General features: G+C 43.2%; 1 protein-coding gene across 14 annotated transcripts in view; it reads left to right on the top strand.

The window, feature by feature from the left end:
- Positions 1-26,654, top strand: part of eps15l1a (epidermal growth factor receptor pathway substrate 15-like 1a) — a 395,032-nt gene that overhangs the window by 163,332 nt on the left and 205,046 nt on the right. For all 14 annotated transcript variants that reach the window (XR_015751883.1, XM_043720767.2, XM_087976202.1 and 11 more), the window contains 2 exons: positions 1,076-1,161; positions 21,325-21,397. Coding sequence is in view for 13 of the 14 variants with exons in the window: in XM_043720767.2 (XP_043576702.2) it covers positions 1,076-1,161; positions 21,325-21,397 (159 nt within the window). In the remaining variant the exon portion in view is untranslated. The remainder of the gene's footprint in view (positions 1-1,075; positions 1,162-21,324; positions 21,398-26,654) is intronic.

A 26,654-nucleotide genomic window follows, 5' to 3' on the forward strand; every position in this document is an offset into this window, starting at 1 on the left:
TCCGAGGAGCAGGAGAATCGACGTTTCGGACATAAGCTTATGCCAGAAATGTCGATTCTTCTATTTCTCGGATGCTGCCTGACCTCCTGTGCTTTTCTAGCACACAACAGTCTTCACTTTCTCCCTGACTTCCGTTTCTGGCAACTTTACTAGGCTTTTCAACTTGGGCAATTCATAATTTCCTTGGTTAGCTATAGTTGCCTGTCTCATCATGGTTACTTTGAACATGCCCTCTCCCTCTGAGATCTTTGCCAGTAAGAAGGACAAAAGCAAAAATGTTGTGGGAATGCCATTACTTCCAAGTTGTACATCATCATGGAATTGTATGATAATTCATTCATCATCGTTGGATTCCTGCCGAATAATTGTAAACACTTCAGCAATTCAAGAGGCTCACTGCCTTCTGGACAATTAAGGATGGACAAAGAATACAGCCTTGCAAACTTTGTCCAGATCTTGAGAAATGGAAAACTATGCTAATATTTTCAGATTAATCTATAATTAAAGTCGATGCACTGCCCTTTTTTTTGTGCAGTTGGTCCTGAATATTGAAGCTGGCAGTGGAATGCAGTTATTTTTAAGTTCATAGTTTTGAGAATTTCACAAGACAAGGTCGAAGAAATGCAAAATAATTGAAGGTGTCTCCTTTTGAACTGTTTGACTGTAGTCCCTGCTTTTTCCCATCAGATGGAGCTCTTGAGTTGAAATTACTCACTGGAAGTCTCTCGTATTACAAACTGCAATTACAATGATCTATAATGAAGCAGGTGTATTCATTTCTCAGCCTTCACAGAGTCACTTGACCACTCAAAACACTGGAAAGCAGAATACTGATGATGCTGGAAATCTGAAATTAAAAATTGAAGATGGTTTGCCGATAGGACAATATATGTTGAGGGAGCAGTTGACATTTCCATTGACTCTTGTTTCTCTGCACATGCTGCCTGACCTGTGAGAGTTTTCAACATTTTCTGTTTTTATTTATTCAAAGTAGTAGTTCAGCTGCTTTATTTCAGTTATGTCTTCTCTTAGCCTCCTTTGTAATGTACTTTTCATTTCTCAATTTTCCCAATAGGATAGCGCAAGTTCCGTCGGCTCAGGAGATTTTACTGGAATCAAAGAACTGGATGCAATTAGCAATGAAATCAGTGAACTACAAAGGTGAGATCTTTACAAGTAGCAATGGCAGTAGGGTGTAGATTCCTCTCAGCTTTAGGATCTAACAGTCATGTAACAAAGAAATACACAGCTGTTCAAAATATAAATCTGCTGATGTCTACTATGTGCCATTTTGTTTTGATCCTATCAAATGAATTATCATCGGTTTTAGAAACAGTGCTCATGAAGTTCCCGAAAGCCGTAAAGTAAATATACTGCCTGGTTGTACTGAGCTACACAGACTGAGCAGATTGGTGGGTTGGCCTATTGTGCTCACCCACTAACATTAGAGTAGCCCCTCAGGTGAGGTACTTGGATAGATAGATTTTTCAGCACAAAATAATGTATTAAAAGGTGGGTAACCAATAAGGGTTCATGTCTCAACTATTGTCATAGTTAAACTGTAGTCATGTAATGAAAAATTCTGCAGATGCTGAACATCTGAAACAAACACAGAATGCTGGAGAAACTCAGCAGGTCTGGCAGCACCTATGAAGGGAGAAGCAGAGATACCATTTTGGGTTAGGTATGCTTCTTCAGATTCTGGATCAGTGGTGCTGGAAGAGCACAGCAATTCAGGCAGCATCCGAGGACAGGCAAAATCGACGTTTCGGACAAAAGCCCTTCATCAGGAATAAAGGCAGAGAGCCTGAAGCGTGGAGAGATAAGCTAGAGGAGGGTGGGGGTGGGGAGAGAGTGGCATAGAGTACAATAGGTCAGTGGGGAAGGAGATGAAGGTGATAGGTCAGGGAGGAGAGGGTGGAGTGGATAGGTGGAAAAGGAGCTGGGCAGGTCGGACAAGTCCGGACAGGTCAGGGGATCGAGTTTCTGGAGGTTAGAAGCTAGGATGAGGTGGGGGAAGGGGAAATGAGGAAACTGTTGAAATCCACATTGATGCCCTGGGGTTGAAGTGTTCCGAGGCGGAAGATGAGGCGTTCTTCCTCCAGGCGTCTGGTGGTGAGGGAGCGGCGGTGGAGGAGGCCCAGCACCTCCATATCCTCGGCAGAGTGGGAGGGGGAGTTGAAATGTTGAGCCACTGGGCGATGTGGTTGATTGGTGCGGGTGTCTCGGAGATGTTCCCTAAAGCGCTCTGCTAGGAGGCGTCCAGTCTCCCCAATGTAGAGGAGACCGCATCGGGAGCAACGGATACAATAGATGATATTAGTGGATGTGCAGGTAAAACTTTGATGGATGTGGAAAGCTCCTTTGGGGCCTTGGATAGAGGTGAGGGAGGAGGTGTGGGCGCAGGTTTTACAGTTCCTGCGGTGGCAGGGGAAAGTGCCAGGATGGGAGGGTGGGTCGTAGGGCGGCATGGACCTGACCAGGTAGTCACGGAGGGAACGGTCTTTGCGGAAGGCGGAGAGGGGTGGGGAGGGAAATATATCCCTGGTGGTGGGGTCTGTTTGGAGGTGGCGGAAATGTCGGCGGGGATGATTTGGTTTATGCGAAGGTTGGTAGGGTGGAAGGTGAGCACCAGGGGCGTTCTGTCCTTGTTGCGGTTGGAGGGGTTGGGTCTGAGGGCGGAGGTGCGGGATGTGGATGAGATGCGTTGGAGGGCATCTTTAACCACGTGGGAAGGGAAATTGCGGTCTCTAAAGAAGGAGGCCATCTGGTGTGTTCTATGGTGGAACCGCTCCTCCTGGGAGCAGATACGGCGGAGGCGGAGGAATTGGGAATACGGGATGGCATTTTTGCAAGAGGTAGGGTGGGAAGAGGTGTAATCCAGGTAGCTGTGGGAGTCGGTGGGTTTGTAGAAAATGTCAGTGTCAAGTCGGTCGTCACTGATGGAGATGGAGAGGTCCAGGAAGGGGAGGGAGGTGTCAGAGATGGTCCAGGTAAATTTAAGGTCAGGGTGGAATGTGTTGGTGAAGTTGATGAATTGCTCAACCTCCTCGCGGGAGCACGAGGTGGCGCCAATGCAGTCATCAATGTAGCGGAGGAAGAGGTGGGGAGTGGTGCCAGTGTAATTACGGAAGATCAACTGCTCTACATCGTCAACAAAGAGACAGGCATAGCTGGGGCCCATACGTGTGCCCATGGCTACCCCTTTGGTCTGGAGGAAGTGGGAGGATTCAAAGGAGAAATTGTTAAGGGTGAGGACCAGTTCGGCCAAACGAATGAGAGTGTCGGTGGTGGGGTACTGTTGGGAACGTCTGGAGAGGAAAAAACGGAGGGCTTGGAGGCCCTGGTCATGGCGGATGGAGGTGTAGAGGGATTGGATATCCATGGTGAAGATGAGGTGTTGGGGGCCGGGGAAACGGAAGTCTTGGAGGAGGTGGAGGGTGTGGGTGGTGTCTTAAACGTATGTGGGGAGTTCCTGGACTGGGGGGGATAGGACAGTGTCGAGGTAGGTAGAGATGAGTTCAGTGGGGCAGGAGCATGCTGAGACAATGGGTCGGCCAGGGTGGTCAGGCTTGTGGATCTTGGGAAGGAGGTAGAACCGGGCAGTGCGGGGTTCCCGGACTATGAGGTTGGAAGCTGTGGGTGGGAGATCTCCTGAGGTGATGAGGTTCTATATGGTCTGGGAGATGATGGTTTGGTGATGGGGGGTGGGGTCATGGTCGAGGGGGCAGTAGGAAGAGGTGTCCTTGAGTTGGCGTTTGGCTTCAGCGATGTAGAGGTCAGTGTGCCAGACTACCACTGCGCCCCCTTTGTCCGCTGGCTTGATGGTGAGGTCAGGATTGGAGCAGAGGGATTGGAGGGCTGCGCGTTGTGAGGGTGAGAGGTTGGAGTGGGGGAGGGGGGTCGACAGGTTGAGGTGGTTAATGTCCCGGCGGCAGTTGGAAATGAAGAGGTCGAGGGCAGGTAATAGGCCAGCGCAGGGTGTCCAGGTGGATGCAGTGTGTTGGAGGTGGGCGAAGGGGTCCTCGGAAGGTGGGCGGGAGTCCTGATTGTGAAAGTAAGCTCGGAGGCGGAGGCGACGGAAGAATTGTTCGATGTCACGGCGTGTATTAAATTCATTGATGCGTGGACGGACGGGGACGAAGGTGAGTCCTTTGCTGAGGATTGATCCTCAGTGAGGGGGAGGTCTGGGGGGATGGTGAAAACTCGGCAGGGCTGGGAGCTGGGAGCTGGTGTGGGTGTAGAGCTGGGAGTGGGGTCGGAGCCAGTACCTGGAGTGGGTGTGATGGTGGGGGGAATGGGGGTAGAGTCATGAGCAGGGGTAGTGTTCCCCTAGGGGTTCTGTGGGGTGGGGATAGTGACAGTGGGGTCTGTGGGGGGCGTGTCAGCAGAATGCAGGTGAGTGGCGCTGGTGGGGTCGGAAGTGGTGGCAGACACGGCAGTAGGGGTGGCGGAAGTCACTGTGCGTGTGGCATCGGCGATGATGTGAAGGCCGGAAGTGGCTGTGGGAGTGGCCATGATGGGGGCAGAAGTGACATCATCAATCAGCGTGGGGGTGGTAGCTGCATCAGCCGCATGGCTAATGGTGTTTCCGAGGCCAGGGGAATCTTCTGGAATGTTTGAGGAGCGCTGGTTATGGAGGTGGGTGGATAAAAGTTTGTTGTACTTACAGTTTTTGATGTTTGAGATGGAGTTGAAATACTGTTTGTTGAGAGTATGAATTCTCCTGAGGATGTAGTACAGAGTGGGTCCTTTGCAATTCTGAGAGAGTGTGGCCCTCAGCTGAGGCAGGGCTGACTGTAGAGAGGTTAGGTGCCGGTGCATTGCTGCAAGCGTGGAGCGGAGGATCTTGATGGAGAACCGTTGCTGGTGTTTTTGAATCTGTAGTCTGTACTGTTTGTCCTGTTCGGGTCCGAATTCAGAACTGATGCAGATTTGCCTTCCCACATAAGGCAATCAGTACATTCCAGATCTTAGTCTTATAAACCTTCTCTGAGCTGCTTCCAATCCTTCTGTAAGTACCCTTGGGTGCATTGATATGCAGAGTGATCAAGGTGGGTCATCCACACATCACTGATAGTGAAAAATGCCTATAGCATGTTCGCCTTCATTGGAAGGCGGGTTGAGTATAAAGTAGGCAAGTTATGCTGCAGCTTTATCGAACTTTAGTTAGGTCATATTTGGACTATTGCGTATAGTTCTGATCACCACACTACCAGAAGGATGTGGATGCTTTGCAGAGGGTATAGAAAAGGTTTATTAGGATGTTGCCTAGTATGGGGGATTTTAGCTTTGAAGAAAGATTGGATAGTCTGTGTTTGTTTTCACTGGAAAGCAGGGGGTTGAGGGATGACCTGATAGAAGTTTACAGGGTTGTGAATGGAATGGATAGAATGGAAAGTATGAGGCTTTTTCCCAGGGTGGAGGGGTCAATTATTAGGGGACGCAAGTTGTAGGAGCAATTGGGCAGGGGAAGATGGGTTTCAAGAGATGGCAACTTGTTACACAAAGGATGGTGAGTGCCCAGAATGTGTTGCCAGAGGAGGTGGTGAAAGCAGACAGAATAGCAGTATTCGAGAAGCACCTGGATGAATATATGAATAGGAGTGCAATAGAAGGATACATATCCTGCAAATGAAAGACAAAATGTGTTGGCACAGGCTTGATGGGCCGAAGGGCAGGTTCCTGAGCTGTATGGTTCTTTGTTATTTGTTTCTTTGTAAGATAATCATACTTCAAATGTTTAAAAGCTGAAGACCTGATTTTGGATGAAATCAGAAGGGTCTTTCAAATCAGTCTGTACAGCTTAAGTACTTCAACTAATAGTCAGAGTCTTGTCTTTAATTAGATCCTTATGATCAGTATAAATAGTGCAAGTGGTAGGAACTAAATCTGATCCCTGAAGTCATTGTATTTTGATTATAAAGCAACACTATGTACAGTATTACTCTCTGAAGAAACCACCTCATACACAAGCTCTGAGAGCTAATAGAAAACTGCACAATACAGAATCATTCAGAACAAAGTAACTGACTAACGACCTACTTTACCTGATGATTTTGATATTCTTCTTTGGTAGTGTATTAATTATTACAACTTGTGGTATATGTTCAGATCAGTCGGTGGGTTAGAGTTCCTTAAATACTTGCTAGATGTATAGGTAACCTTGTGATCAGAAGCTGAACAACTTAAAGTATTATGTGATATTAAGTCCATTAAAAATAACTGTAATTTTACACTTGTGGTTTTGAACTGGCATACAGTTTCACATGGTGACCAGTGGGTGGATCTGCAACAATTTCACGCTTAAAGAATTTTCAAACATAGTGTGATTTCTGAATGAAACTGAAATCCAAGTGACTCCCTCTTCAAACCTTCCCAGCTTGCTCCTCTATGGATAAATGATCATCTGCTACTCCCACTCTTTACCAGATATTTATGGCATTGTCTTTTCCAGAGGGTCAGAAGTCACACAACACCAGGTTACAGTTCAACACGTTTGTTTTGAAATTACAAACTTTTGGAGTGCTGCTCCTTTGTCAGGTGAAATCCAAAGTGGAGTTCCCCTTCCCTTTTTGCACAATCTCAGCAACTAATTATGACCACCTCAATTGTAACCATTCCTATAATTGCCTTCATACAGACCCAAGCAAAATTAACTGGTACTCCATTATGTGTGACGATATTAATTGCTTGCTTCAACACGTAACCAGGAAGGCTAATTGAATGTTATGTTTTGAGAGGGGTACAGGGCATTGGTGAGACCACATTTGGAGCACCATGTACAGTACTGATGACCGTACTCGTCACCTCACATTTGGCCAGATTAAGTTCCCATCTGCCATTTTTCTGTCCATGCCTCCAACTGACCTTAGTGATAAAATTTTGCATACTGTTAAAATGAAGGTAACTGTTACAAGCGTGGTAGCTAGATGTGATTTATTTACCTATCAACTTAGTTTAGCACCCGTTATATTTTGGGAAGATCATGGTGGGACCAAATGTGCTTCTTGATGTAAGTAATGGAGACTATACATCCAACTTTTACATTTGGAGTTTGTCAGACAAGCAGCAATACTTTATAGCATAAAAAATGCTGGATAAACCACAGGTGTGGGGAAAGAAATAAATTTAACATGATGACCATTCATCAGAAATAGTAAAATATTAGGGCTGTGATAAGTTTTAAGCAAATGATGGGAGATTGGGTGGCAAATTAGAACTCATGGAATACAGGGAGAACTAGCCATTTGGAAACAGAACTGGCTCAAAGGTAGAAGACAGAGGGTGGTGGTGGAGGGTTGCTTTTCAGACTGGAGGCCTGTGACCAATGGAGTGCCACAAGGCTTGGTGCTGGGTCCACTACTTTTCTTCATTTATTTCAATGATTTGGATGTGAGGTATAGTTAGTAAGTTTGCAGATGACACCAAAATTGAAGGTATAGTGGACAGCGAAGGAGGTTACCTCAGATTACAACAGGATCTTGATCAGATGGGCCAATGGGCTGAGAAGTGGTAGATGGAGTTTAATTCAGATAAATACAAGGTGCTGCGTTTTGAGAAAGCAAATCTTAGCATGACTTACACACTTAATGGTAAGGTCCTGGGGAATGTTGCTGAACAAAGAGACCTTGGAGTGCAGGTTCATTGCTCCTTGAAAGTGGAATGACAGGTAGACAGGATAGTGAAGGCGGCGTTTGGTATGCTTTCCTTTATTGGTCAAAGCATTGAGTATAGGAATTGGGAAGTCATGATACGGCTGTACAGGACATTGGTTAGTTCACTTTTGGAATATTGCGTGCAATTCTGGTCTCCTTCCTATTGGAAGGGTTCAGAAAAGATTTACAAGGATGTTGCCAGTGTTGGAGGATTTCAGCTACAAGGAGAGTTTGAACAGGCTGGGGCTATTTTCCCTGGAGGGTCAGAGGTTGATGGCATAGGTTTAGGGTGAGAGGGGTAAGATATAAAAGGGACTGAAGGGGCAACTTTTTCACTCAGAGGGTGGTACGTGTATGGAATGAGCTGCCAGAGGAAGTGGTGGAGGAGAAAGTGAGGGCTGCAGATGCTGGAGATCAGAGCTGAAAATGTGTTGCTGGAAAAGCGCAGCAGGTCAGGCAGCATCCAAGGAACAGGAGAATCGACGTTTTGGGCATAAGCCCTTCTTCAGGAAGAAGGGCTTATGCCCAAAATGTTGATTCTCCTGTTCCTTGGATGCTGCCTGACCTGCGCTTTTCCAGCAACACATTTTCAGCAGAGGAAGTGGTGGAGGCTGGTACAATTACAACATTTTAAAAGGCATCTGGATGGATATATGAACAGGAAGGGTTTAGAGCAATATGGGCCAATTACTGGCAAATGAGACTCGATTAGGTTAGGATATCTGGTCGGCATGGATGAGTTGGACTGAAGGGTCTGTTTCTGTGCTGTACATCTCTATGACTCTAAGTGAAAGGGGTAGAGATTTAGAAAAAGAACAGGGAGCAAAAGATCTGTGATAGGCAGGGAAACAGGAGAGATTAAAAGCCTAGGAAAGCATTGCCATTCATTACCTCCCATGGACCCAAGTTTTGTTTCCTGTCCTGTTATCACATCCTTCACACCATTAATCCTTTTGTCATTTCCTTCTGTGACTCCAGCTTCTCTCAATCCCAGACAGAACTTCCAACCCGTCAGTGATTCACACTTCAGCTCTCAATGATTTTACTGACAATGGCCATAAGATTATAAGACCATAGGAGTGGAAGTAAGGCGATTGGGCCCATCGAGTCCACTCCACAATTCAATCTTGGCTGATGGGCATTTCAACGCCACTTACCAATACTCTCCCCGTAGCCCTTAATTCCTTGCGAGATCAAGAACTTATCATTCTCTGCCTTGAAGACAGTTAACATCCTGGCCTCCACTGCACTCTGTGGCAATGAATTGCACAGGCACACCACTCTCTGGCTGAAGAAATGTCTCTTCATTTCCATTCTAAATTGACCCCCTCTAATTCTAAAGCTGTGCCCACGGGTCCTAGTATCCCCACCTGACGGAAACAATTTCCCAGTATCCACCCTTTCTAAGCCATGCATTACCTTGTAAGTTTCTATTAGATCGCCCCTCAACCTTCTAAACTCTAATGGAATACAATCCCAGGATCCTCAGCCATTCATCGTATGCTAGGCCTACCTTTCCAGGCATCATCCATGTGAATTGCAGCTGGCCAGTGCCAGTATGTCCTTCCTGAGGTGTGGGGCCCAAAACTGGACACAGTATTCCAAATGGGGCCTAACCAGAGCTTTAGAAAGTCTCAGTAGCACATTGCTGCTTTTACATTCCAACCCTCTTGAGATAAATGACATCACTACACTTGCTTCCTTAACCATGGACTCAACCTCAAGTCAGCATTTAGAGAATCCTGTACTAGCACTCCCAAATCCCTTTGTACTTCGGCTTGAGGAATTTTCTCACTGTTTATAAAATAGTCCATGCCTGTATTCTTTTCTCCAAAGTGCAAGACCTCGCATGTGCTCACATTGACTTTCATCAGCCATTTCTTGGACCATTCTCCTCAACTGTCTAAATCTTTCTGCAGGCTCCCCACCTCCTCAGAACTACCTGCCTATCAGCTAACTTCGTATCATCGGCGAACTTCGCCAGAATGCCCCAGTCTCTTTGTTCAGATCATTTATATATAAAGTGACCAGCTGCGGCCCCAACACTGAACCCTGTGGGACACCACTTGTCACCAGCTGCCATTCCGAAAAAAAATTATCCCAACTTTCTGCCTACTATCAGACAGCCAATCTTCAATTCATGCCGCTAGCTCACCTCGAACACCATGGGCTCTCACCTTCCTCAGCAGCCTCCCCTGAGGCATCTTATCAAAGGCCTTTTGGATGTCTAGATAGATAACATCCAGTGGGTTTCCCTGGTCTAACTACTTGTTACTTCTTCAAAGAATTCTAACAGTTTGTCAAGCATGACCTCCACTAACTAAATCCATGCTGACTTGTTCTAATTCAACCCTGCACTTCCAAGAATTTAGAAATCTCATCTTTAATGATGGATTCGAGAATTTTCCCTACAACTGAAGTTAGGCTAATCAGCCTTTAATTTTCCATCTTTTGCCTTGATCCTTTCTTGAACAAGGGGGTTACAACAACGATTTTCCAATCATCTGGGACTTTCCCTGACTCCAGTGATTCTTGAAAGATTACAACCAATGCCTCTGCTATTTCCTCAGCCACCTCTCTCAGAACTCTAAGATGTAGCCCATCAGGGCCAGGAGATTTATCAATTTTTAGACCTTTTAGCTTTTCTAGCACTTTCTCTTCTGTAATGGCTACTATACTCAACTCTCCCTCCTGACTCTCCTTAATTGTTGGGATATTACTCATATCTTCCACTGTGAAGACCGACACAAAGTACTTATTAAGTTCTTCAGCTATTTCCTTATCTCCCATCACTAGCCTTCCTGCATCAATTTGGAGCAGCCCAGTTTCTACTTTTGCCTCTTGATTGTTTCTTATGTATTGAAAGAAACTTTTACTATAATTTCTAATATAACTGGCTAATTAGCTTAATATTTCATCCTTTCCTTCCTTATTTTTCTCTTTGTTATCGTCGGTTTGTTTTTGTAGTTTTCTCACTCTTCTGGTTTTCCAGTGCTCTTGGCCACTTTATAGACTCTCTCTTTTTCTGTGATGCATTTCCTGAGTTTGTTCGTCAGCCATGGTAGTCTAATTTCCCGACACTCCCCAGTAATTTATCTTTTCTTTGAGATGTACCTCTGTACTGTATCCTCAATTATACCCAGAAACTCCCCCCATTGTTGCTCTACTGTCTTCACCACTAGGCTCTGCTTCCAGTCGATTTTTGTCAGTTCCTCTCTCATACCCCTGCAATTACCTTTATTTAACTGTAACACCATTACATCCAAGTTTGCCTTCTCTCTTTCGAACTGCAGACTGAACTTTACTATATTATGATCGCTGCCTCCTAATTGTTCCCTTCCTAAAGATCTTTTATAAAGTCTGGCTCGCTACATAGCACTCAGTCCAGAGTAGTCTGCTCCCTTGTGGGCTCCATCACAAGCTGTTCCAAAAAGCCATCCCGTAAGCATTCCATGAATTCCCTTTCTTTGAATCCACCGGCCACATAATTCACCTCGTCCATTTGCTTAATAAAGTCCCCCATGCTCAGTTTCAGGCAACCTAGCGACATGGGCCAGTGGAATCTTGTGATGACCCTCTCCTACTGAACCTGCAGAACATACTGTGCAGAGCAAATGAAAAGCAGGTGTAAAGATCGGTGCCGCCGCGACATTGGCCGCCGCGACATTGACCGCCTCAATCTATCCACCCCTCTCACCCACTCCAACCCCTCACCCTCACAATGTGCAGCCCTCCACTCCCTCCGCTCCAGCCCCAACCTCACCATCAAACCGGCAGACAAGGGAGGCACAGTGGTAGTTTGGCGCACTGATCTTTACACCACTGAAGCTAGACGCCAACTCGCGGACACTTCCTCCTGCTGCCCCCTTGACCATGACCCCACCTCCCACCACCAAACCATCATCTCCCAGACCATCCATAACCTCATCACCTCAGGGGATCTCCCATCCACTGCCTCCAACCTCATAGTCCCACAACCCTGCACCGCCCGTTTCTACCTCCTGCCCAAAATCCACAAACCTGACTGCCCCGGCCGACCCATTGTCTCAGCCTGCTCCTACCCAACCGAACTCATCTCGGCATACCTCGACACTGTCCTGTCCCCCTTAGTCCAAGAACTCCCCACCTACGTTCAGGACACCACCCACGCCCTCCACCTCCTCCATGATTTTCGCTTCCCCGGCCCCGGCCTTATCTTCACGATGGACATCCAGTCCCTGTACACCTCCATCCCCCATCACGAAGGTCTCCAAGCCCTCCACTTCTTCCTTTCCCGCCGACCCAACCAGTACCCTTCCACTGACACCCTCCTTCGACTGACTGAACTGGTCCTCACTTTTAACAACTTCTCCTTTCAATCCTCCCACTTCCTCCAAACCAAAGGAGTAGCCATGGGCACCCGCATGGGCCCCAGCTATGCCTGCCTCTTCGTCGGATATGTGGAACAGTCCATCTTCTGCAGCTACACTGGCACCATCCCCCATTTTTTTCATCCGCTACATCGATGATTGTATTGGTGCTACCTCGTGCTCCCACGAGGAGGTTGAACAGTTCATCCACTTTACTAACACTTTCCACCTCGACCTCAAATTCACCTGGACTGTCTCAGACTCCTCCCTCCCCTTCCTCGACCTCTCCATTTCTATCTCGGGTGACCGACTCAACACAGACATTTACTACAAACCGACCGACTCCCAGAGCTACCTAGATTACACCTCCTCCCACCCCGGCCCCTGTAAAAACGCCATCCCATATTCCCAATTCCTTCGCCTCCGCCGCATCTGCTCCCAGGAGGACCAATTCCAATACCGAACAACCCAGACGGCCTCCTCCTTCAAAGACTGCAATTTCCCCTCAGACATGGTCGACAATGCTCTCCCGCATCTTCTCCACTTCCTGCACCTCTGTCCTTGAACCCCGCCCCTCCAATCGCCACCAGGACAGATCCCCACTGGTCCTCACCTTCCACCCCACCAATCTCCGGATACATCGTATCATCCTCCGTCATTTCCGCCATTTCAAAACAGACCCCACCACCAGGGATATAGTTCCCTCCCCACCCCTATCAGCATTCTGGAGAGACCACTCCCTCCACGACTCCCTCGTCAGGTCCACACCCCCCACCAACCCAACCTCCACTCCCGGCACCTTCCCCTGCCACCGCAAGAAGTGCAAAACTTGCGCCCACACCTCCCCCCTCACCTCCTTCCAAGGCACCAATGGATCCTTCCATATCCGTCGCACATTCACCTGCACCTCCACACACATTTACTGTATCCTCAGCACCTGATGTGGTCTCTACATTGGGGAGACAGGCCGCCTACTTGCGGAACGAATCAGGGAACACCTCTGGAACACCCGCACCAACCGCCCCGTGGCTGAACACTTTAACTCCCCCTCCCACTCCCACTCCGCCAAGGACATGCAGGTCCTTGGCCTCCTCCATCGCCAGACCCTGGCCACACGACGCCCGGAGGAAGAGCGCCTCATCTTCCGCCTAGGAACCCTCCAACCATACGGGATGAATGTAGATTTCTCCAGCTTCCTCATTTCCCCTCCCCCCACCTTATCTCAGTCCCAATCCCTGGATTCAGCACCGCCCTCTTGACCTGCAATCTTCTTCCCGACCTCTCCGCCCCCACCCCCTCTCCAGGCTATCACCCTCAACCTCACCTCCTTCCACCTATCGTATTTCCAGCGCCCCTCCCCCAAATCCCCCCCTCCACCTTTTATCTCAGCCCACTTGGCACATCAGCCTCATTCCTGAAGAAGGCCTTATGCCCAAAACGTCGATTCGCCTGCTGCTCGGATGCTGCCTGGCCTGCTGCACTTTTCCAGCACCACACTTTTCAACTCTGAATGCTCAGGCTATCAATATTAATTTTGTTATTCTGTGTCATAAAGAAATTTGAAATTTCAGAGCCCCCTTCTGTGATAGCAAGAAAAGTTCAGTGTTTCCTCAGAATTGCATCTCATAATAAATTCAAATGGTTGGCACATTCTGAGAGGACATTCAGTCTGTGGCATCTTTTTCAAGAGCCATTGAATTGTCCTGCTCACCTTTTTATTTTTAAGGTTTGGGGAGATAATGTAGAAACATTCCTCAGGATTTTAAAATAAATAATAAGTGGGTGGCACGGTGGCTCACAGCACCAGGGTCCCAGATCGATTCCAGCCTCGGGCGACTGACTGTGTGGAGTTTGCACATTCTCCCCGTGTCTGCGTGGGTTTCCTCCGGGTGCTCTTGTTTCTTCCCTCAGTCCAAAGATGTGCAGGTCAGGTGAATTGGCCATGCTAAATTGCCCATAGTGTTAGGTGCATTAGTCAGAGGGAATTGGATCTGGGTGGGTTACTCTTCGAAGGGTCGGTGTGGACTTGTTGGGCCAAAGGGCCTGTTTCCACACAGTAGGGAATCTAATCTTAAAAAGTCTTTCATTTATAAAACATTCCATGATATCTTGGAGCTGTCCCATAGTCTTTGATTTATGATGAATTCTGTTGAAATAATTCACTAAAAACAAGCAAGCATTTGAGTATTCTGAAATTTCGTCTGAATATTTTAAGGCATACGTGGATAGTCAGGCAGCAATGTCACAGATTATCTGGGTGCATGAGAATGTGGAATTTGAACATGAACAGATCAGCCTCTGGCGACTGTCTATGTGGAGTTTGCATAGGTTCCAAGGGCCAAATAGCTTCTGGTAAGATGGTGGTGGAATAGGGCGTCTGAGCCTGGAGCTTGTCCACTCCATCTGCTTTTGTTTTCGTTTCATTTTTTTTCTTCTTCTCTTCCTGTTTTCTTCTCTTTTATTTTATTCATCTCTTGCTGAAGAGCTCAGTTGTGGCGATGGCATTGGCGGTGAGTGGGCCTAGTCGTGCAGACTCGAGTAGGTACAGCAGCACGGACTCGTGGCAGCTTCTACAGTGTTGACTCAGCAGCTGTGATGGGGGCGAGGCTGGATTCCTGGTGACATCTTCATCCAGCACAGATTCAAGGGGGTGGCGAAGGAGGCGAGTTTGTGCCAGTATAAGACCAGGTGGCATCAGAAGTAGCTACATTAGTGAGGTGGGCGCAAAACAGACTCATGTTGGTGGAGTCAGGTTTCGGCTATACTGGGCAGCATTAGTGGCTCTGCATTGGCAAGGTCCAGCAAGGGCACATGGTGTGAGGGTGCTGGTGGAGATGAGATGCCGCTGAAGAGTGGCAACTTTCATTCCAGTGGTAGTGGCACTGTGTAGGGCATCCGTGCCTAGCCACCAGGCCCATGGCCCATGATGGAGCACTTTACATGAAGGAATGTAAAGTTGGACATGTTTTCTTTGTCTTCATTTTTCTGCTTTTATATTCAATATTTTTTCTGTGTTTTAAAATGGCACCAGAGATTGGCAATGCTATACAATGCTTTTTGCTTTCTTTTTATAACAAGATATGCATGGCGATAAATAAATCAAATCAAATAGCCCAATTCTGCTGCTGTTTTGTATGCTTGCATGTACCCTTCCTTTCTAACACATGCTGAGTACTTCCCTTTTTCTTCATTGATCATGTGTCGAGAAATGGAAACTTTGATTTTTGGCAATCGTTCTTTTTTTTTCAATTAAAATGTACATTTTTATTCGCTGCTTAGTTTGAAATGAAAATACATGTTACATTAAGCCAAGCGATGATACCACCTAATATGGCAATCGTTCTTAAGGTTGTGACACCAATTATGTCTTAATGCCCACTGTTGTCAGGTTTTCCTTTCTGACATAGTGAGAAGCAGCATTAGGAAATAGAATCATTTTCCCCAGTGCAGCACAAGTACCAATGTATTTTCATCTATTTGGATATTATAATTTCTTTCAAATTTATGTATTATTCTCTTTTTGAACTTATCTCTTTTCACTAATTGAATGTCTGAAGCATCTTCAAGTTGTTCTAACCTGATGCGATGAACCTGATTTGTTTTGTAGTCTTCAGAGCAACATTGGTGCACTGTGTAAATTCAGGACAAACTAATTTAACTGACCTCTTTGGTTGGTGTTTGGGAGGTAGCATTCAGTTTATGTGAAATGTTAATAGAAGTAAATAAGGTAGACGAGAGTTTATTTATGTATCATTAATGCAAAAGTGGTGGATTGGAATATATATTGCACGTGTATCCATTCCATAAAAGGTTTAAAATCAAAAATATTGGAAAGACACAGCAAGTCAAACATTTTCTACTTCAAGAAAGAGAGATGACCATTATTGAAACCCAAATAATATCAAGAGCTTAAGTTAGTCCTCTTGAAATAGTGTCCCCTGCACCAAACTCGTTATTCTAATATATTAAGACATAGAATCCACAAGAGTATCTCACCCAAACCCATTCCCCTTCACTCTAAATGTACCCCAACTAATGCACCCAACCTACACATCCCTGAATGCTATGGGCAATTTAGCAAGGTCAAGTCACCTGACCTGCACATCTTTGGACTTCTTTATTCTTATGATGTTCATTAATTAATGATAATGTATTGGTATGTAAAGGACCAAGATCATTGTGATATAGTGAGTGGCACGGTGGCACTGCTGCCTCACAGCGCCAGAGACCCGGGTTCAATTCCTGCCTCAGGTGACTGACTGTGTGGAGTTTGCACATTCTCCCCGTGTCTGTGTGGGTTTCCTCTGGTTGTTCCGGATTCCTCCCACATTCCAAAAATGTGCAGGTCAGGTGAATTGGCGATGCTAAATTGCCCGTAGTGTTAGGTGAAGGGATAAATGTAGGGGAATGGATCTGGGTGGGTTGCTCTTCGGTGGGTCGGTGTGGACTTGTTGGGCCGAAGGGCCTGTTTCCACACTGTAAATAATCTAATCTAATCTAATCTGAACAGTCCTGATACTGTGGAGAAAATGCATCATCTGTTTATGTACAATCTATCCACTTGTTCCTTTTCCCGATCTGAAAATGTCTTTCATCACCTCTTTCTATGAATGCTTTGATGTTTTGAAATACCAATGTTTTGATATGCAGCTAATGATGCCATTGAACTCCTTTTAACACCATTCCTCTCTGAAGGTTAGCATTAACTTGTTTTATTCCATTCAAAATATTTTGCTAAAGTGCAACCAATTTCCTTTAATCAATTTATAGGTAAAGCCTATGATTTTAGGATTAATAATAACTTGTTTTGTTTTCAAGATTATCCATAAAGGCATGTAGTTTATGCACCTGATTTTTTTTTGTCTTAAAGCTATGCAAAACAAATATTCAAACTGGAAAATGAATGCAACCATAAAGTTTGCAAAATCATCAGGAGCTTGATGCATACAGTATTGTTTACCTAAAGTAAACACAGTTTTGTTTGCATGTGATTCTTGCGTGTTGTACATGAAAGAAAATATTAAGGGATGCAGCGTATCAGAGATTTTGTTTATTGTTTTATTCTAGACTGGTTATTACTCATGAATACCAATAATTATTCAGTTTTGAAGATAATATTGTGTTCACCAGTATGATCCAATCAGGAAGAGGTAAAGCTGTAGTGTTTACATTATTCAGAAAATGGTGTGATTGCAGTTTGTCGAAAACTTGAAAATTAGATCAGTGAAAATTGTAACAAGTGATAGCACTATACTGAAATTTTTAGTTTGTGCAGAAGAAAAGCACATTACCACTCAGTGACTTTGACTTGTTTAAAATCTAACTCAAAATCAGAGGTTCTTGGCCAGAGTGTAGGTGAGATCAAGTGTTTCACTCATCTTCTCCCACGCTCTCCATTTCCTTTGCTACAAGTGCTTATTTTTCATTTTCATGGATTTTGCTATACTAATCAAATGGTCATTCTTTGTGTATGAAAGTTTGAATTTTGTGGCAGCAGGCAATGTAATAGTGGAATCATGACCCCTGCATTAAAAATTCTGAGTGCTCACCACGTTACTTTATTAATGTTTTATAAATTGTATTATTTTATTACACTGTAATATATACACCACTGTGCCTGTTGTCTTGAGGTGTCAGGAATTACTGTGCTGTCTTGCGTGTGACTGTGTAGTTTGTGCTGTCCATGTAGCACCTTGGTCCTGGAGGAACACTGTCTCACTTTTACTGTATCAGTTGTAAATGGTAGAATTGACAACTAAAACCACTCTTGACTTGACTTTGTTGTTACAGCCTGGAAAGTATGTAATTTCCTTTGCAAACGGAAGTCTGTGATCCCTGCCTGCTGTGGCCTGCATGTGACTCCAGACACACAGCAAATGTCGTTGTCTCCTAACTGCCCTCAAAGGCATGTTAGGACTAGGCAACTAATTCTGACCTTGCCATTAGCGTGTACACACCATGAAGGAATTTTTAAAATATTGCTTTACACGTTACTTGCAGATACATCCATTGAGGGCATTGTGCCGTTCCACTTATTTGAGTGGGAATACTAGATCGTGTCCTGGTCAATAGCTAATTTTGCACCAGCAAATATGATAATCACTGGAGTTATAAACTAGTGGGGATGAATATGGGAGATCAGAATTGGGTGTCATGGGAGTTAAAGATTTTTTTTGCTACACTGTATGTACTCATGCATTATGTGCTGGAATATATGTGTTCCTTGTGAGTTTGTTGAGTTTGTACTGCAGTATGAAAGGGTATCTTCTTGCTGTTTGGAGTGAAATAGATGCAAGTCTGCAAGTGCCTAGCATCAATGTGAAGTTGGGTTTGAAGGAACTATTGGGGCAGTCAGCTCCTAAGTACGTTAATCTGTTCTCAACATTGCCACCCACAGCACTAGGCAATCTTCATGTTACTGAAGGACTGGTCAGAAGGAAGTGGATAGTTCCAGCCAACATTTACAGTTTAATACTGAGGCAGCCAGACCTTATCCTTAGCTGTATGCCCTATATCTCTTAGAAACTCTGAAAATTTTGAGCTGACCCTGACTGGTGGAACTATAGCCAACAAGTGTTCATTTCAGTTGAGAAGTGTTTTTAATTTTAACATACCATGACTGGATTCTGGTGATTGGTAGTTATATATAGTTCATATAAAGTTTCTTGTAAATGAGTTCTGTGAGCTTGAGAACCACAGAAACCACAAGTGACTGAGTTGCTCTTGTGTTTCAGTGTGGTGTGAACCACATGACCCACAGTAGGTTGCCATGTTTGCACTCTGGAAACAAACATGTTTTTTTGTTGCATTCTGTTTTGAAATGCTAATGCAAGCATGCCCAATTGTATTCAGGGGTGCACTGTTGAAAGGGAGTGGGTAAATGTCAAACATGTAGCTCCTATGGTGACTAGATTGGGTGTGGTTCAGATCCACACCCACCTACACACACACATCCAAGCTTATTCATGTTTGTCTAACTTAACTCGGTTCAAAGATGTAATGCAATTATCACTCCATTTTGGAATGCTGCAGGAGTTTAATTAAAACTGCAACTCACTACCATATGCACCTGTAAACCTGTTGCTAATTCTTCATCAGGCATACTGAATTGAGGTATTGATCTGTAAAGCCATCCACAGGTGGGTGGTAAAAATCTCAGACCTTCCAGATCTTCTCTGTGTCAAATTGGTTCGTTTGTAGTAGTTGAGGACTTTTCTGTCATTGGTGACCTGTGCCTAACTCAATGGGATTGACTCTGTTCCAGTTTCCTGTTGGAGTATTATCTCACTGTCAACCCTGTGCCAGAACAGAACAGCACAGCACCACATATACCCATTGCCATGTCATGGATATTTAAGGGTAGTTTCACCAGTTGAAGATATACAGTTGCAGCAGTTTTTTTTAAAATGTAGGCCATGTTAATATATTAAAATGCTTAATAATAGATGTTTTGTGATAGGAATTATGATTACTTCATTCATTTTCAAATATTTGTGTAGAATATTTTTATGGAATATTGCTAGCACTGTTAAATGTGCAATGTTTCTGTGTGGTAGAATCACCAGTCACTAAATTTTTCCATGAGTGATATATTCTTTGGATATGAATGACATTTGAAAAGCTGTTCCTTGTTGTGCAAAACCATTCAGCATTAACAAATACTGTGAAACTAGGATTTTATGTTGGCTAGATTGGGTCAGGCTGGCCCATTCCTTTTCTTGAAATACATTAAATAGGAGCAGGAGCAAAAGCTATGACTCCCTAAACCACCTCACTATTCAAAAGATCTAAACTAAACTTACTTCACCTATTTAAAATGTTCAGTGTGAACTGCATCAACTCTGCATTTCATCAACACTTTTCATACCATATCTTTTATTACATTGGTGCCCAAATATCTTTTGACCTCATCTATTCAACAATGAAGAATGCATAGCTCTCTGTATAGAGAATTCTAAACATTCACAGCACCCTGAGTGAAGACATTCTCCTCATAAAGTTCTAGAGTCACTGTATGGAAATAGACCCTTTAATCCAACTTGTCCATGCCGACCAGGTGTGCTAAACTGAACTGGGTCCCATGTGCCTGCATTTGGCCTATAATCCGCTAAACCTTTCCTGTTCATGTACCTGTCCAAATGTCTTTTAAATGTTGTAATTGTACTTGTCTCTACCATTGGCAAACTCCTTACTCTGATACAACAACCCTCAAGTTTTAGACTCTTTATTCAGCATCTACCTTGTTAAGCCAGTTGATACTTTTATGTTTCAGTGATCCCACCTCTGATTCTTTTAAATTCTAAGGAATATAGGCCTTGTCTATTCAATCTGTTATCAAATGACAGTCACCTTCTCCTAGAAATGTTACTGCATTCTAAGGCGAGTACATCCTTCTGTAGGCAAGGCAAAGCTGTGTGCAGCACTTTGCGTCACCAAAAGCCTAAGAAATTGTGGCAAAACTTCCTTCCTGTTTTACTTCAATCCTTTTCAGTAAAAGTAACCTACCAGTTGTAGCTTGATTGACCAGCATTCCTAATTGCTGTGCCTATATATTAACTTCCTGTTACTTACAAGAATTCTGTTAAAGAATTCTCAGATCTCATCCTTATTAGCTTCTCACCTTTTTAAAAAAACCTTGCAAATAATTTCATACCTTCCCGCATTATGCTCTATCTTCTTGGTCAATAACCTAACCAGTCTGTTCCCCTTTGCAACCTTTATCTTCTCTCAGCTTAGTTTCCCACTTAGCTTTGTATCATCAGAAAATTTGTGGAAGTTGCTCTCATGATCATTTCTAAAAATTGACTTTACTGAATTGCATCTCAAAAATAATGTATTTATTTCTACTCTATTCTCTGTATTTTAACAAATCCTACATTCATGCATATTACCCCAATCCCTTATTTTTTTAATAACAACTTTTGTGACATTTTATTGAATGCCTTCTGAAATTCTAATTTACTATAACCATTGGGTCCTCCACTTAGTTACTTTGCTAGTTACAAACTCAAAAACTCCTTAATAGATTTATTAAATAGGAATTAATTTTCAAAACTCTTTGGCTTTACCAAATCATGTTATTTTTCTGAAGGATTGTGGATGCTTTTATAGTTAGTATCTGATGTCATTTCGGCAATTAATAGATTTACTGATCTCAGTTTTCACAACCTGAATTTCTGAAGTATTTGTTTTTGAGTTATTGAGTCTTCCTTATCTCTAATTAGCCAGTATGTCTTGTTTAAAAAGAATACACAATAGAGAAACAAGTATCGTTTTATCAAATGTATACAGAATGCTTGATGGTATCTTTGTTACAGAGAGAAATATGTACTGGAACAGGACATCCGAGAGAAAGAAGAGGCCATCCGACAGAAAACAAATGAAGTCCAGGTATGTATGTTGTCTGCATAAACTTTAATGCATTCACTCTGTTGGTGTACTTGTGATCATAGACATTGTGTGGGCTAAACTCGACTTAAAACAATGACACCTACGTCCCAGCCAAATCACCAATGGCACCTGATGAATAGTGGCTAGGCATTGTCTTTGTTTTTTGTAGGTCATTTATGGGATGAGGGCATTGCTGGCTAGGCAGCATTTATCACCTATCCCTAATTGCCTAGAGGGTAGTTAAGAATCAACCATATTGCTGTGGGTCCAGAGTCACATGTTGACCAGACCAGGTAAGGATGGCAATTTCTTTCTCTAAGGGACATCAGTCAACCAGATGGGTTTTTCTGACAGTTGACAATGGATTCGGAGTCATCACTAGATTCTTAATTCCAGATTTTTAAAAAAATTTGAATTCAAATTCCACCTTCTGCCTTGGTGAGATTTGAACTCAGGTCCCCAGAACGTTATCTGGGTCTCTAGATTAACAGTCCAATGATACTACCACGAGGGCATCGCCTCCCCATGTCCGCCTTTTAGCTGTGGGCCACTGAGTGAGATTGAGTGTGGCTACCTTTCATGGGCAGTACACCACATGGATTATCTGAACTGGGAGGAATAAAAATCAACCAGAAAATTAGCATGCACTGGCAAAACTTTGACCCCCTTTAATATTCTAAGGATTTGTTTGATATTTAATTCAAGTGAAGCTTATCCAAGACTGGAATATTGCTATCATATCTGAGGGGAATACTTTTATGCAAGTTTGGAATCTTGTTTAGGTTGTGACCATCTTACATTTAGCCTCAAACCTTCTCTGTTACTGACTTTTACCTCCGCTATCACAATCTATGTTCCCCACCTGCACTTTTTGAGCTGTAAATCTACAACAATGCTATCTTACTAAACTTTGAAAATACTATTCAATATAATCATGACAACTCTTCACTTCTGTACTGTCTGTTTGTAAAGCTCAGGATTCTGTACATCTTATTCAGCACTTTCTTAACTTGTTCTGCCACTCTCAGTTATTTGTATACATCTATCCCATGTTCCTCTGATCCTCTATCTCTTTTAAAATTATGTCCATTATTTTATCTCCTTGTTTTTCCAACAAAAATTAATCACTTTATACTTACCCTGCATTAAATCTTAGCTGCTATATGTCAGGAAGGATTTTTTTTCTCTGAGAGTTGTTAATCTTTGAAATTCATCACCCAGAGTGTAGTGAAGACCCATGAGGGAGTCACAGATTAGTTCTGGTTAGAGTAATTGGGAGAAGTGCAATGAAGAGTTATAGAATAAAAGCATATTGTTGAAACTGAAAAGAAGAATCTCCAAGACAGTTGTGAGACTGGCCATGTGCAGAATCTTTAGCAGTAGGAACAAACAACAGGGTAATATTGAACTGTGGATGCTAAGAAGAATGTGTGGACTAAGCAAAAGGACAGAATCAGGAACCTATGGTACTGGGATCACTGTCTCCTCAATACAGTACTCCATTAGATGTGATTGATATTTAATTCACTTGACCTACCTCATTTCCAGAGCTAGATCTCCCAAAGATTTCCAATGATCTCTTTTAAAGGTATTTCCATAAAGATTGAAATAAATCAATTTTCTGCAAACATTCAAAACTTCAGTCCTCCAAGCAGTATTAAATATAAAATGACCTCATAGCACTGAATAGATTCAGAACTTAACCTCTCCAGGACTGACTTACATTCATCCTCTCTCCCTCTAATGCATCAGTACACTCCTTAATCGCTGTTGCCACCCTTCCTATTTTCTTTGCTAAACAGCTTGTGTATCCTGGAATATTTGGTACTCGAGCAGCCCTTTTTAGAGTCAGATTGCTTGTTATTATTTTGACATGATATTTCAGCATGGTTATCTGTCATTGCAACTTGGCAACCTTATTTAGTACATATGTTAAAATGAATAAAACTTTTCTATTGACTGCTACCTATTAAAGGAGATGACCTGGGCAGTCAAGAATTTGTAGACATTTCAATTAAAGCTCTGGACATTTTGATTCAAAATTCACACAGTTGGGAGCTTCACTTTACAGGGGTAAAAGTGAATGAAATCAAAATCTTCACATTTTTCAGGTTTGGATTCTGTCTTATGGATATAAAGAAGATCATTAAATTTATATCATTATTTTCAGATCCTCAAACTTTCATAGTCTGAAGTAAGGATTCATAGTGGGACTGTAGTTCATAGTTTAGATAAGCTCTTTGGAGCTGGGAATTGAAAATACAAAACTGAGTATATGCTTAATGGTAAAGACAATTGTGATCAAATACAAGAAGACAGCCAAGTTGCAGGATGACTGAGTACCATGTATATAAATTTCAAAAGAAAAAAATATAAACGTGTACATTAGTGCATCAGGGGACTTGTGTCTTTATTTTGAAAATGGTTTTATATAGACGATATAGAGTCATAGATTAATACAGCATGGAAACAAGCGCTTTGGTGACCATGGTGCCCACTCAGCTAGTTCCAATTGCCCGCATTTGGTCCATATCCCTCTAAATCCTTGCCATCTACGTATGTATCCAAATGTTTTTTAAATGTTGTTATCATATCGGCCTCAACCACTTTCTCTGGCAACCCATTCCATATACGCACCACTCTCTGCATGAAGAGGTTTCCCCTCAGGTCTTTCTTAAATCTTTCCCCTCTCACCTTAAACCTATGTCCTCCAGTTTTCAATTCTACCAGGAAAAAGACTATATGCTTTCATCCTATTTATGCCCCTCATGATTTTATACACCTCAATAAGGTCACCCTTCAATCTCCTACAATCCAAGTAATAAAGTCTTATCCTGGCCAACCTCTCCCTATAACTCAGGCCTATTCCTGGCAACATCCTTGTAAATCTACTTTGCACTGTTTCCAGTTGAACTACATCTTTCCTACAGCAGAGTGACCAGAACTGTTCACATTACTCCAAATGTGACCTCACCAACAACTTATACAACTGTAACATAATGTCTCGACTCCTATACTCAGTGCCTCAACCGATGAAGGTCAGCATGCTAAATGCCTTCTTCACCATCCTGTCCTGTGATGCTGCTTTCAAAGAACCATGTATTTGTGCTCCTAGGTCCCTCTGTTCCACAACAATCCTCAGGACCTTATCATTTCCTGTATAAGTCCTACTTTGGTTTAACTTTACAAAGTTAAAACACCTCACACTTACCTGTATTAAATTGCATTTGCCAATCTTCAACCCACTTCCCCATCTGATCAAGATCCCTCTGTAGTTTTTGATAACCTTCCTCACTATAAATGGTGCCTCCTAATTTTGTATCATCTGCAAACTTACTAATCACGCCTTGTACATTCACATCCAGAACATTTATGTAAGTAACAAATAACATAAGTCCCAGCATCCACCCCAGTGGCACACCACTTGTGACAGACCTCCAGTCTGAAGAAACAACCTTCAGCCATCACCCTCTACTTCCTACCATTGAGCCAATTTTGAATCCAATTAGCTAACTTTCCCTGGATCCCATGCAACCTAACCTTCATGACTAGGCTGCCAAGTGGGAAGGTGTCAAAGGCAGATAGACAACATCCACTGCCCTACCCTCATCAATCCTTTTGGTTACCTCTTTGAAAAACCCTAAAAGATTTGTCAGACATGACTTCCCATGTGTAAATCCAAGATCTAAATATTTTAGGTTTGGCTGTATCTTCATCAGTACTGTTTTTTTTTAATGCCCTTATGGGATTGAGTCCTGCCAGCAGGATGTGATTTCAATCATTTTCTGTTTCCCTATTTATTGTTACCCTGGATCTTCTTCCATTTGGGAAGGCATACCTCGATTCTGGGATTAGAGGTTGGCAGCCTCCACGTGGTGGGATGGCTGCTGAGGTAGCAACTGAATTGTCTGTCGGATCCCAACCAAATTTGAGAGGTGGAGGTGAATGTGGCGATATGATTTGGAGGTGCCAGTGTTGGGCTGGTGTGTACAAAGTTAAAAATCACACAACACCAGGTTATCATCCGACAGGTTTATTTGGAAGCACTAGCTTTCGGAAATGGATTAATATCCTCCAGACACCTGTCCTGGATGATCTGTCTCAGCATGCTATAGTTTCTAATGTTTGAAGTTCTGGGGTTGTGTTGAGGTCATTGAGCAGATCACCAGTACCTGATATGTGTGGAATATAGTTTCCAATCTTGGTACAAAGCATTTTGGAGTTTGTCATGACCTGGTACATCCAAATTGTTAGTAGTTTGTTCCCTTGTTAGTTGAAACTCTTCATTTATCATTTGAACCTGTAGCAATTGTGTGAGAAGTTCCATGAACCAGGAGACTTGACTGGTCTGAATCTGTTAGTTTGTATGTGATATCCAATTGATTACTTCCATAAATGCACAATACTTAACAAATGCTGCAGGTCAGGCAAAGAGGGTAAATTAAGGGTAGGACAAAGGAGAAATGCTTTTCTTAGTCTCTTCCCTCTACCAATCCAACTGTGATTATTTGCTTCCCTGACGACTTTGCCCAACTGGTTGTTCCTGAGTTTTGTGAACTGAATATCACTTTAATCCTGTGATAAAGTCGCGTAAGAATTCAATCCCAAAGATTTAATGCAGTTTTTATCTACTAAAAGGTTTCTCATTTGTGACTGTCTGTAAATAATTGTACCCTTCTCAAAGTAAGCAAATCAGGTAGAAGGAGTGAAAAGCCAGCTACTTGCAAAACAAGAATTTACATAAATTAGAGGAACAAATGGATCAAGAGGCCTCAGGTTCATAACAATGGGAAAAACAAAGTCATAAAAAAGACAAACAAAGTAGGGAGACTCATTTTTAGAGGAAATGGAAAACAGAAGTCGTTTTAAACATAGCCCAAACAAGGTTTTAGGTTATCTTTGGAATGCTGTTTGCAATTCTTGTCTCTATATTGCAGACAGGTGCAGAAAGAATTTGAAAGTACTACAGCTGTAAGGTTATACCTGTCAGTAAATACTGAATTTGCTGTCATCCTTTTCTCAATTAGACAAAATTAAGCTTAAACTTGTTGATGATCTTTAATATTTTGAAGGGCTTGATTGGGTAGACCTTAGGAGAATGGTTCCATTTGTAAAGGAATCTAAATTGAGTGGCCATAAATATATGATAGTCATTGATCAAACTAGTATAGATTTCAAAATGAAATTCTTCACTCAGACCAAGTAAAATAAGAATTCACTATAACAGAGAGTGATTGAGACAAATGGCCGTTTAGGG

This window comes from Chiloscyllium plagiosum, unplaced genomic scaffold, assembly GCF_037043375.1.
Source record: "Chiloscyllium plagiosum isolate Xiang-an unplaced genomic scaffold, Cpla_swu_hap1 HiC_scaffold_28, whole genome shotgun sequence".
Classification (NCBI taxonomy): domain Eukaryota; kingdom Metazoa; phylum Chordata; class Chondrichthyes; order Orectolobiformes; family Hemiscylliidae; genus Chiloscyllium; species Chiloscyllium plagiosum.